The sequence below is a fragment of the Phaethon aethereus genome (genome assembly GCF_964289735.1).
Source record: "Phaethon aethereus genome assembly, chromosome: 19".
Lineage (NCBI taxonomy): Eukaryota > Metazoa > Chordata > Aves > Phaethontiformes > Phaethontidae > Phaethon > Phaethon aethereus.
This window is the reverse complement of record NC_138595.1, coordinates 4383995-4407513: the sequence shown is the minus strand read 5'-3', so window position 1 is coordinate 4407513 and position 23519 is coordinate 4383995. Positions and strand designations below refer to the sequence as shown.

Below are 23519 nucleotides of genomic sequence, written 5' to 3'. Positions count from 1 at the left end.
CGTGGCGTCGCTGGAGAAGACCCTGGTGGGGCAGACGGTGGAGACGGAGAAGGTCCTGGACATCATCTACCAGCCGCAGGCGGTGTTCAGGGTGCGGGCGGTGACCCGCTGCACCAGCTCCCTGGAGGGGCACACGGAGGCTGTCATCTCCGTGGCCTTCAGTCCCACGGGAAAGTACGAGGGTCTGTTTGTGGGTGGGAGGCTCAGGGCTCGGCAGTGGCTGCTGTCTCCCCCTCCCTGGGCGCCAAGCCAGGCTCTTCCTTCTCTCCCAGGTACCTGGCGAGCGGCTCTGGAGACACCACCGTCCGCTTCTGGGACCTCAGCACGGAAACACCACAGTTCACGGCCAAAGGTGGGTGAGGAGATGTTCCAGGAGGGCAGCTCCTGACCCCACTCCCTCAGGGACCCCTTGCCTGCTTGGGGGACAAACAGAGCAGAGCTTGGGCTCTGCCTGAGCTGTATGGGCTGGGGCCGTGCCTCAGGGAGGGGGTGGCTCTCTTTGAATACTGATGTGGAGGAAGAGGGTCTGGCCAGGAGGAACACGGAGGATTCTCCTCACCTCTGGTACTGCTTGGAGGCAGCTGCATGCCAGGACACTGGGGACAGACAGACACAGCTCTCCAGTCACACCTGCTCACGCTCTCTCTGGCAGGTCACCGGCACTGGGTGCTCAGCATTGCCTGGTCACCTGACGGCAAGAAGCTGGCCTCGGGCTGCAAGAACAGCCAGGTACGTGCTGGCTCCCAGTGCAGGGCCAGGTGGCCCGACAGCCGCACCAGGTGGTCTGTGGGAGCATGGAGACCCTCTGCAGCCCTGTTCTGAACTGAAATTAAACCTGATAAAGGGGCTCTGGGGGATTAGGGGCAAAGACTTGTTTTTTCTGGGATGTATCCAGTTGTTCTGAGCAGGATTCCTGTTCCCCAGAGGAGCTTTGTGTGTGCATGCGTCACAGTAGTTGCAAGTGGTATCTCTGAACTCTGCTGGGCAGTGCTCTGGCTTTGTCCCCTTTGCAGAAGTCTCGCCGCTGAGCCCTGCTGTCTTGTGGCAGACGCTTTTCCCTCCATGCAGGAAAGAGTCCAGGCTTTGGATGTGGCCCTTGGCAGACGGCTCCATCACGAGGGAGGTGTCTGGAGCAAGAAAGGGTATTGCCTGGCCAAGCCAGGGCTGCTGTTTGCATGACCCAGACGTTCAGTGGCAGCCTGTTCTGCAGTGTTCCCGCTCAGACACAGCTAAATTCCTTCTTACAGGAATGTGGAGGAGGCCCTACTCCAGCTGTGGAGTGAAATGCATGTGCCTAAGGTGCATGCAGAAATTCCTGGGGAAGCAGGAGCACTCATGGGCAACTGAAAGTGAGTCAGTAACTTGCTGAGCTGCAGAGAGGCAGTCACTTGCACTGACCTTCAAACAGTCTGGGAGCAACGAGAGCCACCACAGATCTGCCAAGCGCGGCTGTCCTGTGCTTGGCTTCTGGGCAGCCGCTCTGTTGGGCTGCTTTGATACTGGCCCCAAGGAAACAGGCCAGGGTGGTTCTTCCCTGGTTTGGTGCCATTCTGGCTTTAATGTAACCCAGGGAGCTGCTTGTCCTCTGTTTCTATTTCTCCCAGGTTCTTATGTAGGAGATGACTAATGCCTTGGCTCTTTGGATGAACATTTATGTAGAGAGAGAAAAAACAAGAGAAAACCAGCATGTCTCCCACCCACAGAATCTGATAATAAGTAGCATTTAGTGCGCTGTGGCTTTCATCGTGTTCTGCAAACATTCACTAACTCGCTGGCACAGGGTGTCAAAGGCTCAGGCTGGCTTTTTGGGGACCTGGATCAGTTTTGAGTTGAGGCAGATATTTTTGTAGCAGCAGCATTTTAGACAGAGAGGAGGGCAATCAGGTCTCATGCTTTGAGATGTCAGCTGATTGCTGCAGGGATCTGGAAAGGCATCCAGCCCTCCTGCTCCTCTCCCTTTCTGCTCCCTGCTTCTGCCAATGTAAATGCGACCCCAAGGACACCTATGCTTTCTAAAGGGAGCCCGAACATCCCTGGGATTCACATGATATGTGTGGCCTGACATGACCCTCTTGCTTCCTCTCTTGGACAGATATTTCTCTGGGACCCAGCCACTGGCAATCAGATCGGACGGGTGCTGTCTGGCCACTCCAAATGGATCACATGTCTGTGCTGGGAACCGCTCCACATGTAAGTGAAGGGCCAGCCCAGCTCTTCCCCTTTACTCGTATGGAAAAGAGCAGCCTGACCTGAAGGGTGCTGCTCCTGTTTGCCTCTCTCCCATTACGGAAGAAGGGGTGTGTGCAGGAGAACGGTCCCCAGGATGGGCTGGGAAAAATGCATCTAGCTCGGAGTCAGGAGTCCCAGCCGCTGCTCACAGTCCCCTTGGAGGTGCTGGGGAATTCACTGCCAGGCTGTGCCTCTGTTTTCCCTTGTATAAGAGAGATACTTGCCTATGAAAAACACTTAATATTTTCATGGTGCTGGACAAACGTTTGACATGCTCTTCCCCAGCCTGCTGAGCTGGGAGCAGGAAAGCCTGCCTGCATGGTGGCCGAGCTCAGGCTCTGCAGAGCACTCACTTTCTGCTCTCTGGCATCCTGATTGCCTCTCTCATCCTGCTTATTTATCATGGGGGCTGATTAACTGTGCAATCCCCTTATCTGTTCAGTCAGCTAAAGCTCTGGGAGAGATGGGTGGAGACAGACAGTTGTAGCCAATAATCCAAGACATTATAGAAAAAAAGAAAGAAAAAGGGGCCCTTCAGAGCAGAGCCCTGCAAACTGAATTTGCCAGTAGGAAACTCCAGCCATTTGTAAACAATTAACTGGATTAGCAAAAACTGATTATAAAGGAGGATGAAGAAATGGAGAGGAGGGAGATGACCCTGCCAGGTCTCCACTTCTCTGTCTCCAGCCAGCTGCGCTCCCCACTCGGTTTCTGCTCAACAGGAGGGGCCATTCTCTTCCTCACTGCTGCTGGTGGCTGGGACCACTTTCTTTGACGTTAAAACCATGTTGAGTGGTAAAGATGTTGTGCAAAGGACAGAGGCTCCCCTCTCCTTGCAGGGTTGTGGCCAGCTGCTTCCAGCTGTGTTAAATTTGCCCCCATAAGCCATATAGATGGATGTTGCTGCTTTCAGCCCTGCCAGTATAGCAGCACTCTGTGTCCGCAGGCCGGCACGTTTCCTGCCAGAGGAGAAGCATGGCATAGGTAGGGGAGCATTCGACGCATTTCTGTTGTATAAGGCAGACTGATCCCCCTGCCCAGTGGGGATCAGTGCCTGGGGAAGGTGCCAGTTTGTGGTCCCCTCGTTAGCCAGCGGGTTAAAGCTGCCTCCTGTGAAAACAAGGTCATTGCCCACAGCTCAGGTGCCAGGTTCACCCTGGATTGATGCCTCCAGTGTGCAGCCCAGGAGTTGTTTTGGAGGGAAGCATCTGTCTGCCTCTCCCCTGTCTTGTGGGATCTTGTTGTCTGTAGATCAGTGCTCTGCTCCTGCCTGGGCTCTCTGATCTTAAGCCAAGAGACAAAGTTTTCTTTATTGACTTCTAGGCCCTTGAATCCTTTGCGGCTGATGGGGGAAGAACTTGGTGGAGGAGCTGTGTGCACTGTGCAAACAGATTTGATCTTCTTTTTTGGCCAGAAACCCGGAGTGCCGTTACCTGGCAAGTGCCTCCAAGGATGGCAGCATCCGCATCTGGGACACACTGATGGGCAGGTGTGACAAAATCCTCACGAGCCACACGCAGTCGGTGACGTGTGTGAAGTGGGGGGGCGATGGCTTGCTGTACTCCTCCTCCCAGGACAGGACCATCAAAGTCTGGAGGAGCCAGGACGTAAGTGAGGCAAGCAGCCCTGGGGCTGCTGGCGAAGGGGGCTGGACATGCTGTGGTCTAGCTTTGTCTGCTCTTCCTGGCACAGATTGTGCCCTGGAAAATGGAAGTGCAGAGTGGGTGCTGTATCCTCCTGATCTGTGAGAGCCTGTTACTTGACACCATTTGGAAGGGGTAGCTGTTGTGCAATGTTTTCATCCCTAAAAGCGTAAAATGGGGCTAAGAACTGGAAACATCCCTGGAGTGACCAGTGCTGGTGGGTTCCTTGCAAGGCCCTGCAGGAAACTGGTTCCTGAAGCTCAACAGTGTTGTTTCTTCCTTACTAAGCCTGGCTATAGTCCTGCCTGCAGCTTGGGCAAGAGGATTTGGAAAGTTTAACGTTGGTCCTTGCAGCCCAGTGGGTCTGGTGGGTCCTGTGCAGTCTGGCTCTGTCCTGCCCGTCCCTCTTTGAGTGGTTTTGTTTCCAGGGGGTCCTCTGCCGCACCTTGCAGGGCCACGCTCACTGGGTGAACACCATGGCCCTTAGCACCGACTATGTTCTCCGCACCGGTGCCTTTGAACCTGCTGAAGCCACCATCAACCCACAGGATGTGAACGGCTCCTGTAAGTGCCGCGCCTGTGCTGTAGGCTGGGGGAAGCGGTGGGGAGGATAGCGAGGAGACCTGATGTCTCTTGTTAATGCTTCCACAAGCCAAAGCAACCTTGAGAGCTGGGAGCAGGTCCTGGGCTGGTCTCGGTCATGCTGGCAGCCACGATCTTCCTTCCCCATGCGCAGGGTCAAGCAGTTTGGGGGATAAGACTACTCTGTTTTCAAGGGGCTTTGCTCCCAGTATCACCCTGGGAAAAGAGAAAGCGGGTGAGCAGTCACAAATGCGTCTGCTTGGCCCACGGAGCCAGGATTGGAATTGTCATCACAGGGTTATGAAGTTTCCTTTCACCTCAGGATTGCAAATCTCTCTTTCTTCCCCTCTCCCTTTTCCTCTTTCAGTGGCAGAACTGAAGGACAAGGCACAGCAGAGGTATGACCAAGTCAGGGTAAGTCCCTTTTGTCCCTACTGTCATTTCTAACACTGTTACTGGTAGAAACAGTAAATGTGCACAGTTGGCTGTTGACCCCAGCACTGGTGTGCTTCGAGCTCTCCACACCTGGAGTACAAGACTTGGGCTCTTTTGTACCTTTCTCAGGGCCAGGAACCAGAAAGACTTGTCTCGGGGTCAGACGATTTCACGCTGTTCCTTTGGAGACCAGCAGAAGACAAGAAGCCTCTGGAGAGAATGACGGGCCACCAGGCATTGATTAACCAAGTTCTCTTCTCGCCAGACACCCGGATAATAGCTAGTGCTTCCTTTGACAAGTCCATAAAGCTCTGGGATGGCAGGACAGGAAAGTGAGTTGGTTTGTTCTGTTACAGGGGTGGTGCTCATATGGGGTCTGCATGTAATGCACAGGTTATGCAGAGGTGTGCCCCAATGCCATTGCCAGCAACTACGTAGTGTGTTCAGCATTTCTGTAGCCTGAACTCATGCAGGGTAATTCTGCTGCCTGTCTCTCTCTGCCCTTGGGAAGTCCCTTGTCTGGGTCTTCTTGTGTTACGGGGTCTGCACTTGGCTGGGTGTGTGCAACGCCGCTGTCACCCAGCTACAGCACTGCTGGCACCAGTGCGGCACATGCTGCCTGTTGCAGTGTTGGTTCTCGGGGGCAGGCACAGCTGCAGTGGGATGGGATGTTCCACTCGGCTGATCTCCGAAAACGTGTGCATTGCACACTGTAGACTGACCCAGTTTAAATGGTTCCTGTGCCAGAGAACAGCTTGTTCTGGATGATGCAAATTCTTGTAGTTACAAGTGGTGCTGTTGGTGTTTGGATGCTTGTGTAGTCCATCTTTTACCCTTCAGATGGAGTATTGGTGAGCTCTCTGGGGCAGCAGTCCTTCCTTATAAATCAGCCTTTATACTGATGAACTTGGTTTTCATGTCAGTAATTTTAACAGTCCTTCTAAATCCAGGCTACTCAGCCAGAGAGAGGAAGGACGCATCTGTACAGTAAGGCTGTAGTGTTGCCTGCTGGATAAGGATTTCTTGGCAGAGGAGTTGAGATGAAGAGCTGTCCTCTAGAAGGCTCTCAGCCCACCTGGGAGGGTTTTTAGACAGACTGAACCACCTATGGACTCTGTATAGCAATTGACTGCTTTGTGTGTGCTGGCTTGGGATGTTCTGGGCATCCCATGACTGTGCTTGCTTGCTCACAGGTGGAGAAAAAACATGAAGGCTGGGCAAGGGCAGGTTTGGAACAAACCTAGCTGCCTGCTCCTCTGAGAGCTTCTTCATGCCTCCTCCACACCAGGTACCTGACATCGCTGAGAGGGCACGTCTCAGCTGTGTATCAGATTGCCTGGTCAGCCGACAGCCGCTTGCTGGTGAGTGGGAGCAGCGACAGCACGCTGAAGGTCTGGGATGCCAAGATGAAGAAATTGGCCATCGATCTTCCTGGCCATGCGGACGAGGTGAGGTGTCTGGTCAAGCCGAGGTGTTTGAGAGAGGCAGGAATGACTCCTCCTCCCAGCAGAGGTAACTGTCTTTCCTTAATACTAGGTGTATGCAACAGATTGGAGCCCGGACGGACAGAGGGTAGCGAGTGGAGGGAAGGATAAGTGTTTGCGGATGTAAGTAACCCATTGTCTGTCCATAATGAATGTTGCAGCTACTCCATATGTCCAGACTCCTGAAGTGTCCTTGCAGAGCCCTGCATGGTTAGGGCATGCTCTTTCCTTGCAGAGAGCACAGCACTGGGCCAAATTCCAGCCTGGAGACCTGACCTCCCTCAGGGCAGGAACTGCTGCTGTCCCCTGGGAGATGACTAGAAAGCAGAGTCCCTCCAACTGAGCAGTCAGTGGTGCAATTTGACTCGGATGTTTTGGCTCCTAGAGAGGGGAAGGAACAGTTGTACCAGTCAGTCAGACTCTTCCTTTCTCACCTTCCTCTGTCTCCCAGTTATGCAGACGGACAAATTCCTATGAGCTGGTTGCCATTTGACCATGGCTCATGAAGGAACCCAGTTCCCAGGCCCGCGGTGTGCTGCTCTTGTATGATACTGGTTGGGCCATGTGGTAGCACTGGTGCCAGACCACAGGGACACAGCAGCTCTTTCTGTTTGCAGATGGCGTCAATAGCAGCAACACAAAGCTGCTAGTCCCGTCCTAAGCTGGCCTGCCCTTGGCACAGTCTGCCTGGGAAATCTGCAAGACGATGGACAACGGAGGCTGACCCGAGCACAACTCTCTGTTCCTGTTGGCTGCTGTCCCTCATGGACTCTTTTCTTATATTTATTTAAGGAAATTTTAATTCTAGTTCTTATTAAGACCTGTGCTTTGCAAGATGATTTCCTCTGAACATTACAGGAGAGATCTCCTCTGCCTCCATCTCAACTGTCTTTTTATTGAAATTTCATTCTTGTAGTAGCCTGCCGCCTTGAAAGGGGCAAGTGAAGGGTGGGGATGGCTCATGCCTTTCTTGCTGTGTGAAGAATCCTGCAGAGAAGAAGCTTGTAGTGGGAACAGGAAAGGTTGTCCTTGTGTGACCTTCAGAGAGGGAGAGAGGAAGGGGAAAATTCAGCACATCATTACATTGCAGAATTGTGCTCAGCTGCATGCCTGAGACAAAGATCTGCTGAGAAGGTCTTGGGGCTTCTCATTATTCCAGTAAGGTTTTGCCTTTCCACTTAGCCCATTTCCCTGTGGGCTGTGCCGAGCATCATCTGTTAGTGATCCTCCACATCCATGGCAGATAACATCTCTTCAGGGTGCAACAGGCATGGACTTCAAACAGCTGTTAGAGCTCTGTTGAGTTTTCAGGTCTCGATGGCTCTTGGAAATGCAGGCATGAGGCACTTGTGCCTCTGAACAGCAGGGAGAGCGCCTGTCTCCCATCCACTGCTGGCTCAGGGGAAGGAAGGAAGGAAGGGGAAGAATGGAGCAGGCGTTTTGGGTGGTGTTTGTCCCTTGCCCTGGATACGTGCTGACAGCAAGGCTGGGACTGTCTTAGTAAATGGCAAAACTTCATTGCACAGGGTTGGCTCCTTCTAGAATTTCTCAAGTGCATTTACTTGCCCAGCGGGTGAGAGGGATTCACACTGTTGGTTATATATTTGTAAGCTTGCCTATAAGCCTTTTTATAAAAGTCATTTCAGGCTTCCAACGATCATGAGGCAAATAGACCTGGATTTAGTGTTTATTTCCAGGATGCTTATGAAACAGTGAAAATCAAAGTGTGATTATTAAGGAGTAGAAATTACATTGTCAGATTTAGTTGCAGCAAGTTATCATGAAGGCCAGAACATTCTCTAGCCCTCATACTGCAGTTGCTACTTAGTGATTACTGCAACTCAGAACAGGAGGTTGGGTCTCAGATGCTTCCCACCTGCAGAAGATGCATTTTAGGACTTTATTCCTGCTGGCAGGATTGCTTTGGAGAATTAAGAGAGGATGGTGCAGTAATGGCCATTTGCTTGTCTGCAAGTGTTCAGGTGAGCAAAAGACTGGAACAAAGGGTTAAATCTTTAATATGGCTGAGAATAACTTGTGGTTCCTGTTGTTGTTAGTATCTCTTTCTGCAAGCCAAGTCAGCAGGCTCTATCTTTGTGGTATCTTTTGGGAAGAACTCAATATCCTGTACCTGCTCTTTCATTAACGTGCTTCCTCCAGCTGGTTCTTGCTGATGGTGGAGGCCATGTTGCGTCCATCTGCATAAACAAAACCTTTCGTAATTTGCTAAGGTAAATGTTGTGGGACAGGGTGATTTTAAAACTAGCTGATAATTCTGCCTCTCCAGACTGCTGTGCCTTTGGGAAGCAGAGAAGCAACGTGTAGCTGATGGATCTCTGGTAACAAAGAAGCCTGCCTGTTCTGCAAGTTTTTTGGGCTCCCTGTGTTAAAGGAAACAGTCCACCCTTGGGATGTGTCCCAAGCTCTGTGTCCCCAGGATTGACTTGCTGAAAGCAGCAGCTTCTGCAGCTTCTGGTAGTACATGGCACTTTTCGAGGGAAGAAGCATCGTTCTCTGCTTCCTCTCCCAAAGTGCTGCACAGGGTCTCTATGCCCCATTAATCCACAGTGCATTTTGTGTTAGAACTGGGGATGTATCGGAGCCAGGGGAAGGGATCCTGCCTGCGGGGACTGGCTTGGCCGTGCATGTGTGTACGTGTACCTAAAGACCACTGATTTCCAAACCAAAGCAATCACTGTGTCCTCTGGCTGTGCTCCTAACCTAGGCTAGCTCATAAGCTATCTCAGCCTTTATCTTTCTGCGACCTGATAGCGGGTAGATTTTGAACTACACTATGTGATGGGTTTACACATAGACCAAATCATATTTTCCTATCTAAGCAGCTGCTAAAATTTTTATCATTCATACAGTAGCAGCCTTCGTGCATACTACATGCTGGCCCCATTCCAGCTGTATTCTTAAGCAATCCCGTAACACTCCCCAGTTGTATTTGAATGTGGTGTTTCCTGGGCCTCACTCTGAAGTCTCCTGCCTGCTCTCGTGCTCTGGGGAACAGCAGCTGCCCTTTGCTCCGGGGCTGGCTCCTTTTTGGTAGGAGGTGAAGCGAGCGCACAACCTCCCTCGCTTTCCTGGCGATGGTGATGTGAGCTTTAATTAGATAGTTGCAGATTTGGGTCGGTGGTGTTATTAATGGGCAAGATGTTACTTTTTGTTAAAGACAAATCTAGAAGGTAGGCCAGAGCTTTCTGATTGCTTTTCTGGCAACTACATCACTAACCTTACAAAAAACCTGCTGATACACCTGAACTTTTCCAATGCTGTGTGATAGGAATCTCAGCATCTGCTGCTGTGTTTAAATCCAGTTTCACCTGAGTTACTCATTAAATGTACCACACAGGTATGCCTACTACAAGGGCATTATTTTTCACTGATAATAAAAGAATAATTTTAGGCATATCCAGAAACTGTCCTGCAGAGCCCTCTGATACTTTCTCCTTTAAAAGCTGTGATAGCTCAGCTGATGCCACCATTAATTTTGTTACAAATCCCCAATGGGAGGACAGTGATGATAAGGACTGGGAAGCATGCCAGTTCTCTGAAAAAGGTTTACCTGTCTCATAAATTCCCAAGTATAATGGAAGGAGGGAAGGAAGGAGAGAAGAAAAAGGTAAGAACACCTAGAGTGAAGCAGATCATTTGGGATAGTGCTGAGATGAGCAGATGAGCAGGATGGTGCCAGACTCCTGCCTTGGGGGATAGATTTAGATAAGTGGGACTTGAACATCCTTCTGAAAATTGTTCTTGGGACTCTGGGTTCTGCTTACCCATGCAGGGCGGCTGGTCAAGTGGCATACATGTTGTGCTCCCTGGGTCTTGGGTCCTTGGAGCCACACATGTTCTGCTTGATTCAGCTGATCTCTTGATTATTTTCCCAGATCAGTAATTTAACTTCCATGTGCATGTTTTTAGCCTGGGGAGAGATAAAAGAAAAACCTTTTGATGAACGGGAAGAAAATAGTCTTCATTCATTGTTCTATGTGAACATTAAAAAAAACAGTTGTCTTTCTGCTTTTCTTTGGGTCAATGTAGGCACTGTTATGGTGAGGTTTCTACCTCAGAAAAGGCTGCATTTTGGTGGTATGGCAGAAAAGGGCTTACTGTGAGGACCATTAGCACTTCTGAGGATGAAAGGTGTTACGGAAACTCAGAACAGTGAATGCCTGTGTTCTGGGGAGCTGCTGCCAGATGAGTGTACTCAGACAAGCAACCTGGAAGGTGCCAATTCCTTCCCAGATCTGTTGCTCTTGTAATCATGAGTCCTGGCTCACATCTGAGGGACTAATTTGGCTGAATCAATGTAGTGCAGCTGGGAGAGAGCCACAAATCCATCTCCAGTGCTGTTACTCTGTGTTTTCTTCACTCTAACCCTGTAAATCGGTGGACCTGGCTGAGCTGTAGGTTGGTGGTGGTCTCTGTCAGTGGGCTGTAGCTCTTGAACAGTATGATGTTAAAAATAAACAAACTTAGGACACAGTACTCTGTTCTTTCGAAGGATCGCTGCAGTTGGTTAGACATGCTTTCTGATCATACTGGGTATTTTATTGTCCTGCCACATGGCTTGTCAGAGCAGAGTCAGTCTTCTGAGTGCTGCAAGGCTGTCACTGCCTGCCAGTGCTAAATGGCAAATACCTACGTGTATATTCCGAGGAGTAGCATGAGCCCCGCAGGGTTATCATCCATTGCTCTCCCAACATCTCTAGTAGTGAGGCTTCCTTTGGGAAAGGTGGACAGATACAGTCCACTCCGTCTCAGACCTCTTTCAGCAAAAGCAAGTGAAGGTGCTGTTTGTAAATAGGTTTATTGCAGTCTGACAGTGCTGGAAGCATTGACACCTAGAAACTCGCCCAGACACTAATCAAGGACCAGCTTAAATGAGTGACCTGTATGCAAATCCCACAGCCCTTAGTTTTTCAGACCTCGGCCCGTCAGTTGCCATTCAAATCTCAGTGCGACAACAGCATGTTTAGTTATTCTGGTCAAACCTCCCAGCTGCTCCTGGCTGTTTTGTCTTTGCTGTGCTGAAACAAACCTGCTCGAGGGCTCCAGCCCCATTACGAGGACAAAAGGACATCAGATGTGCTGCTAGGGAAGAGAAATCTGTCTTGGTTTTGAAGTGTAATGCAGGATGGGTGGCTTGGAAATTCCTGAAGTGGCTTTCTCGCTTCAAAAAGCATCTTTCTGGATTTTTTTTTTTTTTTAACTTTCCCTAAAATGAAGCTTGTGATGTCCACACGAGGTGAGGATACATGCTGATGCTGAGAGGATTTGTACTGGATGTGAGGATCGGTGGATGGCAATAAACAGCCAATTCTCAGGGAAATTGTTTTCTGAATCACATTGAGACTTGTGAGTTTTTTCCCAGTTTTAAAGGGGTGAATGCATACTAGAAAGTGTCTGTGTTACTACCAACACCTTAATTTATGATTAACTTGGAATATTTTTACATCTCATTTATTCCTTCCATAGGGGTGTTCTGAGCTGCTGAAATTACTTCATCAGCTTTGCTTTCTCTGTTTTGTTTGCTAGGTTAGTGCCATGAATGGATTTTGGATGGAAGCTTAAAACTTCAGAAAATAAAGGGGGGATTCAATCTTGAAGGGCGTTTAAAGCCCTTTGGTTCTTTTTGGCACAAAATAGATGCCTTAGAATTCTTCTGATGCCTCCATATAATGTCTAGATCTTACAATGTCCGTTATAAAGTTGTCAATATTCCCTTAAATATCTCTTGCTGAATATTTTTTTTTTTTATCCAGGTGCATTGTGTTTGGAGAATTCTTAAGCTATGGAGGTTGTGACATGATACACAGCTCTGGTAGTGCTTGGTTTTGAGTGCCAGAAAGCAAAGGGAGATAAGTGAAGAATAAGGAGAGGACCAACTGCGTAACTCTCTGCTCAGTCTCTATTTTGATCTAGCAGCGCTGAAAGCAGAAAGACCCTGTATCATGTGAGACGAGGCACAGCACAGCTTTGTGGGGTCAGAGCTCTACTCCCGTGTGATCCCAATGCGTACCTTGTGCCCTCTGTAACTTCAACAGAGGGTTAATTCCTGCTGCTGCGGTGTCTGAGTGCCAAGGGGGTCTGGGGCAGATGAGGATATTGAGGAGGCTTGAAACAGCTTGCACAGGTGAAACTGGGATGTGGAGGTGGTGTGATGGAGAATGTGGACAGAGAGAAAGGGGAAGAGAGCAGTGAGGAATGGAAAGCAAAGGAGCGTAATTATGTAGAGGTGGAGGTGAAGGTCAAAGGCTTCATGTGACTGGTGTGTGGTAGCTTGTTGTTTTTTCTTTAATGTTTGTGTGTGTTGCTGTAAACAGCCCCAGGCTGATCTAAAAGTGCTGGGAGGCAGAGGCTGTAAATTAAAGAGGTTGTTCTCCTTAGGGAGCTAGCGAACAACTTGCAGTGTCTTTGGCTTATGGCATTTTGCATGCTTGTTCCTCCATTGCTTCTCCATTCATTTAAGTTCCTTGTATTAGGCCTGACATAGTCTTGCTTACATTAGTAAGCAAGGAGCAGGGGCAGCACTGAGAGCACACGAGCTGGGTAAGCAGTATCGCTGCCCTGTCAGTGAAGCAGGGCAGGATGATCACATACCTGCCTTCCCGCCTCTGGCTGCTCCGTGACTGTCCCAGGCAGCTGGCCTGCGGGGAGTCTCCAGCCCTCCCTCCTCTCCTGGTGGCCCCCGAGCTTTGTCCTCCCTGGCAGGTGGGCCTGAAGAAACAGCTAAAGTGAAATACAGCAAGTGTTAAAAGTGATAGCCGAGCATGGGCGGCTTAACTTGAGTTTGGCCTCGCTGCTGGGGCGAGGACATGGGGTGACCTGGGCGTCCCTAGGGCCTGGGTTACCGTCCTCTCTGAGGGGGATGAAGGGGCCTGACCCCAGGAGCCATGGCGGCGGGGTGTGTGCGGCGCCAGAGGCGGCCTGGGCCCACCCGGGGGCTGAGGGGCTGCGGCGCCCCGAGGAGATGGCGGCGGCGCCCCGGGCTGAGCGCGCTCCTGCGGAGATGGCGGCGGAGGGACCCCGCCTTGCGCTCCCGCCGGGTTAAACGGGGTGAGGCACTCTTTGGCCGCCGGCGGAAGCAGCGAGCGCTGGGGCCTGCGCGATACGGCCTATAAAAGGCAAAGGGTGGCGCGGAGGTCTGGGCAGTCGAAGCCGGGGCTGGTGGAGTGCGGATCGCGGGGGTGGATTTGGAGGAGCGGTGGGAGCCCCTGGAGGCGGTGGCGGCCCGAGAGACCCCCGTCTGCACCCCCTCTTCTTTCTTCCTTCCTCCCTCCCCTCCCGCGGGGCGTGCAGCGGAGACAGCGACAGCTCCCACCCCGAGCCGCGGGCCGCGCCTCCCTCAGCATCGCTGAATGCTCTGGGGCTCGGTCCCTGAGGGGGGCCGCGGTGCCGGCAGACCCCGCTGTGGCGGGGCCATGGGGACGAGCAGCGACAGGGCGCGGAGCCCCCTTCCCCGCTGAGAAGGCCCCTCGTCCTAGCGCTGATGCCGCACTGTCCCCTCGTACCCGGCCCCTGAGAGCCTTCCACTACCACCACCACCCCTCCTCCCCTTCCCCTCCTGATGCCAGACGGAGCCCCTCGGCTCGGAGACGCCCTGCAGCAGCCCCGCCGGCCCGGGGGTCTGCGGCTGTCCCCGCGCTATGAGAGGAACTGCCCCCTCCGCCGGGGGCAGCCAGGAGAGGGGCAGGCTCCCACCCTGCCGCCGGGTGCCGTGAGGCGGCTATAGCTGCCTCGGCTGGAGGAAGAGCCCTTTTGTTTTCCCTCCCTCCCTCCTTCCTTCCCGGGGCTTCATGCCCACCTGAGGGATGATGGAGGTGGTGGGGGACTTTGAGTACAGCAAGAAGGACCTGATAGGACACGGAGCCTTTGCTGTGGTCTTCAAAGGTCGCCACCGCAAGGTAAACAGCGATGGGCTCCGCCCGCAGCCGTAGTGGGGCTGGTTACACAACCCGGGGCCGGGGTCGCTCCGCGGGGCTGCAGCCGTCAGGAGCCTCTCCCGGTGGGTGACAGCTGGGGGGGGTGGGGGCTGTCCTTTGGGGAGTTTTGTCGTGATTTGAGTGTTTGGGGAGAAAAAAACAAAGACAACGGTGCAGGGTGGGCTGAGGTAGTGGGGTGGGGGCGGCGGGGCCCGGGGCTGGGCCTGGGCCCGGGCCTGGGGCAGCCCCGGCGGCCGGCCTGCTGCTGCTGCCGCCTGAGAGCCGAGCAGCCGGCTCCTGGCCTCCATAAAGCCTTTTTTTTTTTTTTTTTCCCTCCCCTAAAAAAACCAACAGCCTATCTGCGTTCCCACCTCTCCTCTCTGCTCTTTGGTAGCTCCATAACATAACGGCGAGTGGAGAGTTGCAGCTGTAGGGGAGGCTGAGCCCTTTGTTTGTCAGGAGGGTCATGTTTATCTCGCTGCATAACGGGGGATCTAATGGAAAATTGTCTCCTTTGGGATGGGCTGAAGATTTCTTAAATTCGTCGGTGTCTGGTTTCCTGGCTTGGCTTGCTAGTCACCCGGTATATTAATAGTTACGGTTTCTTGCTGTGAGAGTTTATTCTGGTATTGGTGCCTGAAGTGTTCTGCTTTCCAGAAAACAACTCGTCAGATTTATCCTTCTGGAGCATTAGGGTAGTGCTTGCAACTTGGAGAGACACAGTGCAGTGATTTTGGGGTTAAAAAAAAAAGGGAGAAAGGAAAACAGAAATTATAAAGGCCAGTGGAGATGCTTCCACCTTACAAAGAAACAGACAACTTATTTTTAGGTGATATATAAATAGACAATGTATAAGTTTTCTTAAAAAAAACAGATGTTTTCTTGTGCAGTTTTCAGTTGTAGAGCATAAGAAGGCTGAAAATGGGAAGTCCTTAAAGGAGGGTAAAAGTAACCTCATCATTGAGAGAGGACTAAAAAGCAGATATGTAACACCACTACCAAGAAATAAATGGGATATGATTACTTACTACTTTTTTTTTTTAAATGCTTTTGAATCCATGAAAATGCAGTGTAGCTGCAGCTGGATTTCAATAGCTGTCTGAGCTATTGTGGAATGAAATAGTTCCTGATGGTGTCATGTGATGTAGTAATTACTGGTGGGTAGAGTAGGGGTGATCTTGCAACTTTTTCTCCAGTGCTTTACTAGCTAGTTGTTAGTGGGAAAAGATATAAAACTGACAATACTTTTTGTTTGTTTGTTTGTTTCCAGAAAACTGATTGGGAAGTAGCCATAAAGAGTATTAACAAAAAGAACTTGTCAAAGTCACAAATCCTACTTGGAAAAGAAATAAAAATCTTAAAGGTATGTTAATTTGGAGTGATTTTTAAAGCTGCTTTACTTGAAAAGGAAAAGAGACTTTTGACCTAGTTCATTCCGGGTCATGGGTAGCATCACAGTAATTGCTATTCTGCCTTTTGTTTCTTTGTTAGTTCCAGGAGAAATCCAGAACTGAAAAGACCAAGGGAAAAAAAAGAAAAAAGATACTTTTTTAGTTCTGGAAATGGTCTCTGAACAGGTTACGGGCATGCTTTTGTAGTTAAAAGTGGAACGCTGTTGTAGAACGACTCTTTGCGCTTTGCTTATTGCACATGTAGAAAACTTTGTCCTTCAGGATGGCTAATGTGGCACCTTTCCCAAGCAGTGCATGCAACAAAAGTCATAGCTGAGGGTAAAGCATTAATCTTTGATCTTTATTAATCTTCTTCGCTCAAAGGTGCCTTGAAAGCTAAAATCGGCATGCTGAATTTGATTCCTAAAGCAGTCTTCCCACTTCTGAGTTGTGTTAATTGACTTAAAAAGTGTGGCTCTAATGAAGGAAATAAAACAGAGCATCATTTAGTTTTTCAATGCTATTTTTATGGAAACGTGTCCTTGGATGGTCTCTTAGTATTCTCTGCTCTCTGAACTTCACCACATCTAATTTTACATAACTTTGCAGTAATAATTGGTGCTGCTTTCTTTCCACGTTTCCAAGCTTCTTGAGATACATCACTATTTTAGATACTAATTATATGTATACTATATTCTAGCATATTTATTATATACCAGAAATTGTAGTGTTTGGTATATTATTGTGCTGCAAGTACTTAGCAAAGACAGATTTTTTTTTTGAGCAGTTACAAATAATTGTATTAGCTGTCCTGTGAGTTTGATTTGGTGTTATTTGGTTTGATTTCCTTTTTATTGTAAAATAGTACGGTTGACTTAAACATAGTGTAGTTAGTTACTCTACTAAGCAAGAAATTGTGTGGGACTGTAAAATTAAACTTAGTTTTCAATACTCATTAAAGGGTCTTGTGCTGTAGTACTTTCTGTAACTTTCTGTAAGACATAGAAAATGACTTCTGGAACGAAATGTTTTTATGACCTCTGAAGATATTGCCTAATTTCCTATTCCTGTAAATATTGTCTAAATAGCTGGGATTTCCTCCAAGTTCCATCAGATGGTCTAAAAAAGATGCTACCTTTCTTTGTAAAATTTGGTTCTCTTTGATTATCACCTAAATTTATTAAATTTAAAGTAATGATAATAACAGGCTATTTACAAATATTTTGTTTTACAGGAACTTCAGCATGAGAACATTGTGGCTCTCTATGATGTCCAGGTAAAATATATTTGGATGCCTTTTTCTTCATTAAAATTTATTTATGAAAATATAATGCATGTATAAAAATTATTTATGAACATATAATTTTTATATGTAGATACTGAGTAGAAAATTCTGAATGGCCATATATTTTGTTGCTATAATTAGTTCGGTATTTAGAAAAAGAAATCCAGTTCCCTAGGAGTGGCAGGGGGAGTTCTCTCATCTTCAACACACTATGCACTTATTTTGTATTGGCTCTTTCTAATAAGCAGGATGCACAGTTGGGATAAGAAAGCCGTGAGGAATATGGTTTACTTCCAGGTAGCAGGGGCAAATGGCAGCCTGAGAAACCCTCTGCAGAGGCTGTTTGTGTAGTATGGTCCTATCTCCAGGGGAAAAGCATCAGCTGGCTGGGCTGGGAGTTCTGTTGGTGGCAGTTAACTGTTCTCCTGAATTAGCCTTGTTTCCTTGGCCCTGTAAATTAATTGGAAGGTAGGTGTTTGTGGATAACAACTGAGTACACCTGAAGGAAAATGTACTAGTAGGAGTTGATCTGAATGGATGAAGCGAGTGACATTAAGAAGTCAGCATAACTTAAAATGCTCTGTTGTAGAAAAGGAGCAGCATTTTTGAGATCTCTGTAACAAAGAAATGTATTGTATCGCCCTGTGTCACCGTGAGGAAGAACTGAAGGAAGTAGACAACCATGATCACACATGTATATCTTACTGTTGCCTGTGTTCAAAAGGATAAAGTGTAAGAGCCAAGCAGACATTTGGATCTTTTCAAGTAGGAGAAATAAGTATTAAATTGCTTCAAATTGTCGTCTTTTTATTCCCGGGATTCTGCCTGATAAGGTGAAGGAATTAGTTTTCTAGCTTGTCTACAGTAGTGTATTCAACTTAGTAGGAAGTACATTTTTTTGTATCCTAAGGCCTGGAAGTGTTGAGTAAAGCTGAATATGGTGTAGATTATGCAGCCATTTGTTCTGCTTGAATAAGAACCATGCATTTATCTCCTGGGCCCAATTCTAATCTTAAATACAGAGTTACATTTATGAAAGAATTATTAAGAATCACCTTTGGGGCATTGCATAGTTAAAACAACACAAAATAGACATTTTGACATTCTTCAATGTATTCTGTGTTATAGTCTCTTGTGCTTCTTGAAGAGCCCAGGCTTTCCTGAGTATTGCTAAGTGGAAATAATCTCTCAGCATCCTAAATTTAGTATATCCAGACATCTTAAAAGAAGCTGGAATTGTTGACTGAGGGTGTTAATGTGTGAGTAAGCAGGTGAATTTCAGATTTATCATTTACAGTTGTTTATATGTGAAAATTACTTACTAAGCTTTGCAGCTCAAGCTGCGGGTAGTTGACTAGATATGTATTTTGATGATTTAACATTGTGTATCTTCTAAGCCTTGGAGAGGCTGTTGCCTCTTTTGATTTATGCACAGAACACCCACAAGGGAAGGGAAGACAGAGCCATACACTTGTCTATGCTTACTTTACCTAAAGGTTATTTAAAAACATGACTTTCATGCTTTTCTGTTCTGCTACAGGAAAGGGTGCCCTTACAGTGACAGGACTTCTCGAATGATCAGTCCTGTATTCTCCATTTGAGAAGAGGGTATTCCTGCTTGTCACTGACTACTGCCTTTAAATAATGCAAACAGTTAAAGCAAAGAGAAAGGAAAACCTGTGTCTTGTACCTTGGATATATTTCAAATACATTCATGGCAAACATAAAGCTTGGCAGTATGATGCTACTTCTATAGAATTGAAACTGCTCTGCAAAATACGGTCTAAAGAATGTGACACTTGCACAAATAAGCTTTTCCCTTTCTGCACAGAGCTATGTTTGTGAAATATTATACATCATTAACTTGTATGATTACATTAATTTATAACCCAGCAAGAACGAACGCTATGCAAGGCATTCACATGTCTAGTAGGCTGTTAGACCTACTAATTTTCTTTAGTGTTTCGTGTTCTAGCACGTACTGCCCTTTTTTTTTTTTTTTGCCATAGTATTGTGAACATAGTGATATAGTACAGCAGATAAAATTTTAGGATTTCAAGCAATTTTTAAGTTACAGAAGCTTTTTTTTTCCCCTCAGTGCTGGAGCCAGTGGAGTCTGTGTCACAGTAGGAAATTCTCAGTTTGACTGGGAGTCTGTTTTATATTTATAGTTCTGTTCGTCTGAAGTTTTTCTTAACCTTAGACAGTTTGGAATAAGAAAATGCTCATGTTTCAGATGCACTGTTCGGCACACCATTTAGCTGAATAGTCCAAGAACTGATTGTTGTATCAGATTTTCAGATAGAAAAGATGGTGTGCAATGTAAGTGGCAAAACTAAGTGGAAAAAAGTGTAAATTAATTGCAATGAAGAATAAATATTTTTACATCTCATAATATTAACTGAAATTATTTGTACCTAATGGCAGTACTTTGAGATTAAAGCTGTCTCCCTGCATAGCAATTTGGAATACATCTTTTAAGTTTGAAAATGAAGGGGTAGTTATTATTTTACATATTGCAAAAGGCTTAATTTGGAATTGTTTTCACCGGAGGGAGGTACATTCCTTCTCTTTCATCTCTGTTCATTTATGGTTGTGTTCCTGTTGCATGATCTGTGACCAGTCGCACAAGTCAGTGTAATAAAGATACATACACCATTAAGGTTTTAATTAGATCCAAGGAGAACTTGTGAGCCATTCTGCTGATTGTGTATGAACATTTTAAAACCTTCTACATTGCTGTTGCTTCAGCTCCTGTGTATAGGGTCCACTGAGTTAAATTTCTAGAAATGCCCATTCATCTGGAAACACACCCGAATGAATTGGTGTGCCGTTAATGTTCTGTGTGCATTGGTCGTCATAAAAATCTTTTGTTCTTGTGCCAGCATGATAATTGCCCTTGATTTCCGTAAGGTGGTTACATGCAACACTGGCAGGTTTGATCTGCAGTTAAGCATTTTATGTAAGCAGAGCGTACCGTTGTTGTTTGTGCCATCTCAGAAGGCTGGGGATCTCCACACACCAGGGTGTGGAGACATGTGATTCTAAGATTGAGGTCACTTGTGGAGATACTTAAATATGAACTCTCCATCTGTGAGAGGCAAATGTTTTGCAGTAGTGGGGCTCTGAAAAATAAACATATGCAGCACACCTCTGAATGTGAAATTAATTTTTTCAGTAAGTGAAATGCTTAACAAAACAGAGAATAAAATAGGTGGATAGCAAGGTGTAACCTGCTGAGACATTTTTTACTTATCTTCTTGGGCAAGACTTTGGTAGTCTCTCATTCTAGAATAAGGAACTCCTGAATCTCTAAAATTATGTAAGAATGCAGCTCTCTTCCCATGGTGGTGCTATGGGATGTCATTCATCCTGCAAAAGATCAATCTTGGATCCCATTAATTGGGGAAATGGAGCCCACTGTTTCTCAAAAGCAAAAGGAGTCTAATACAACCTCTAACTCATCAGCATGAAGTACATTGAGGTCCTTGGATAAAGTATTCTACTGAAGTATGAAGGTATCAGTAAGTTATTTGGAATGTGCTATATTTAGGACAGGAATTTACAGTTTTGTGCAGTTCATGATCCCAAGTGTGTGCTGAGTAAAACTTCTCTCTTACACAGTGCCAGACAGTGCCTGTTTTAGCAAATAATTTAATTCAAAACCTCTTTAGAATGTCAGCCGTCAGAATGAAAGCCTGTAATGTATCTTGGAGATAGCGTTTTAGAAGAACGAATTAATGTCTTTACTGTATGGAGTCTGAAGCTTGCTATTTGAACAGTAGTTTAAGAACTAATTTCTAGAGTGTTACTGGAGAAACAGTATCTGAGCAGAAATTGTTTCTTGTCTTAACTTGTTGGTACGTAGCAGACAAAATAACTGCAGCTGCTTCTGCTGTCCTTGAAAGCAGTGAAAGCTAGTGGGAACAAAGCCAGTGGTCCTTCTGGTACCTACACCCCAGCTTTTACTTATACTCAAGTGCCTGTGAGTTACTACTAGGGATGCTTATGGAAGGAAGCAGATTTATCTATACCTTTTTTTTTTTACCAGTGGGAATTAAATATTGGTGTTTGGTTTACCCAAGGACTCCAGTTGGTCTGGTAGAGTTGCATATGTTTCTTGAGGCATTTGCTTCAAGCATTCTGGTGTGTGCTCTTGATCTTGGTGTCTCACAGCTTTGCTTCCATACTCATAGCTGTTTATGAACTGTCATATTTTGAATGAGGATGTCTCAATATTTTTATTTTTTCCCTCAGCTCCTTGATTAAGGCCTTTGTGTTTGTCAGTATCCATCCTCACTGTGAGTGGAAATAGTCATATAAAAACATGCTGTTCAGACAAGTTTTCAGATAAAAAGAAAAATCCTGCTCTGTAGAAATTGTAAAGGTTTTGAAATACTACCTGGCAGCTGATGCTAACTGGAAGGTTGGTTACGACAATATCGGACTGTAAGGAATGACGCCAGCGTAGGCGTTGAAGGTTAGGGACAACCATTTAGAATTTGTTTTGGCCCACAGAACCAAAGAGTTGGAGTTATTACGCAGTCCTTAGCTTACCTGCTGTGCCTAGATGCTATAATTTGTATTTCAAAACTGTTTAAGAAGATCATCTAGTATGGGAGCAGGTTAAATGTTTGGTGTGCTGTGAACAGTTTTGCCTTGCCTTTGTGTTGTGCAGCAGGCCAGTCTCTTTCACTACCTCCCATAAATATTAGTTAAGTACAGTATTTCACATAACACAATCAGTGATACAGCTGTTGTGGTACATTTCTCTATGGCTGATTGCTCTTTTATGTGAATAATTGACAGCATGCACGCTATTTGAATCCTACAGGCACGTGTCAAGTGACATTTAGTCTGAGACTTAACATTTAGTCAGAACTAACAAAATGTTCAGTGCTTTAGATGGTAAGAGCTGAACATGTTAGAAGCTGCTGCTGTGGTGCACTTGCAAAGCAAACCAAGATTATCTGTAATACAGTGAGAGACAGCCTTAAAAAGATCTGGACAAGTCCTTTTTCACTAAATCATTAGAACTTTTGCCAAATATATTTAATGCTGCAAAAAAAAGAAGAGTGTATTCCTGGCCAAAGAAATTAAAGCAAATATAGCACAAATTAACATATCAGAAAATTAATCATATAGTAGCAGTGCACAGGCTGGCAGGTTAACTCTCGTGGTCTTGGGACTCTGATCATAAACTGCACCTAAATAGAATCTACAGACTTGGAGCAAAAACATAGTAACTATTTTTTTGCCACAGTTTCTGTTTTGGCAGCTCACTTAAGAGCTCCTTGCAGACTTCCAGCTTGTTCTAAAGGAGGACTTCCTAACCAAAAAGGAATCTAGGGTATGTTTCTGCCAATACGTTAGAGTTCTAGCAACAGCTGTCAGAAGTAACTGTGGATGTTTCGACTTCTTTTTCAATTAATGTCTTTTAAATGGAACTACTGTGCTGAGCCTGTGATTTGGGTTGGAACTTCACATCCCCCGAGACAACTGTTAAAAGTCTGGGATTAAAACACAGCAAGTTTTGGCAAATACGTTGCCCCTTAATCTCTTTTTATTAGGTTTATCTGTTAGCTTTCAGAATTGTAAAATGGTTTTCTATTAACCTTTGCTATCTTTTACTTCAACTTTCAAGTAAAACCTAGATTCGGAATAAGAAGGAGCAAAAGCAGGTTTTTGTCAGGAAAACTTTTAAGCAACAAAGCAAGGCATGCTGGGCAAAACTATTCTGTAATTGTTGCAACACAACATACACTTGTTTTGCTTGATTATTTTTCTAGGTAGAAGTGTAAGCCAGAACAATTCCAGCTGCAGTAATTTTACGCTCTGTACATCAATGTAAATTTATGAAAGCTTTGTTATCTGTTTCAAGAAGCAGTTTAAAATAGCTTGCTAGGTCAGCTTTATTCCTGGATGTTAGATCTGAAACATGCTGGTTTACTAATCTTTTAATTTTTGAGTACTTTGTTCTGCTTAGCAAGTCAACAGAAATCACAAGTCTAGGGAATGATGATAGGGATAGCTTTATTTTTCAGCAAAATAATTTAGAAGGGAGAAATGCATCTATAGAACTGACTTGTGTTTTCTGAACGTACTCCCAAAATGGAGATCACATTCCCAGCCAGGCTGGCCAGGAACTGTAATGCAACATTTGAGCAACTATGAAGGGATGAACAACTTCAGCTGTTTTGAACTAAAGCTTGCATTTGGTGGGATATTGAAAAATTTTTGGTTATGAGTTAAAGTTGGCACGAGATGCGGCTGGGGAGCTTGGTACCAGTACTGTGCAAAATATTACTTCTGCAGCACGCATTAGATAGGACTTTTGACCAGTCTGGGAAAATCTCTTTGTGAAACCTCTAATTTGCTCTGCTGGTTTAATAAAAAAGGATTATCCAAGCTACAATAAGGAAACAGACTCTACTTCTTACTATGACTTTAACTCACTGACTTTGTTTGATTATTTCTAATGAAGAATATCGGTCAAAAAATGAGTAATGCTATTTCAGGGAAATCTAGCGTAGTCT

General features: G+C 46.4%; 2 protein-coding genes across 2 annotated transcripts in view; both read left to right on the top strand.

The window, feature by feature from the left end:
- Window position 1: 1 nt before the first annotated feature.
- NLE1 (notchless homolog 1) lies at window positions 2-6500 on the top strand (the record flags this gene model as incomplete). The annotated part of the gene is made up of 10 exons (XM_082008723.1): window positions 2-174; window positions 273-352; window positions 653-729; window positions 2093-2190; window positions 3644-3836; window positions 4301-4436; window positions 4822-4868; window positions 5019-5221; window positions 6178-6337; window positions 6426-6500. Coding segments are annotated over 10 exons (1242 nt in total), but the record flags the coding sequence as incomplete, so codon positions are not given.
- A 7528-nt stretch (window positions 6501-14028) lies between these two features.
- ULK2 (unc-51 like autophagy activating kinase 2) overlaps window positions 14029-23519 on the top strand; it is a gene marked incomplete at its 3' end in the record, with an annotated part of 38659 nt that continues 29168 nt past the window's right edge. Inside the window, exons 1-3 of the mRNA XM_082008776.1 lie at window positions 14029-14289; window positions 15578-15670; window positions 16933-16974. Coding sequence (XP_081864902.1) covers window positions 14197-14289; window positions 15578-15670; window positions 16933-16974 — 228 coding nt within the window. The 5' untranslated portion in view covers window positions 14029-14196. The remainder of the gene's footprint in view (window positions 14290-15577; window positions 15671-16932; window positions 16975-23519) is intronic.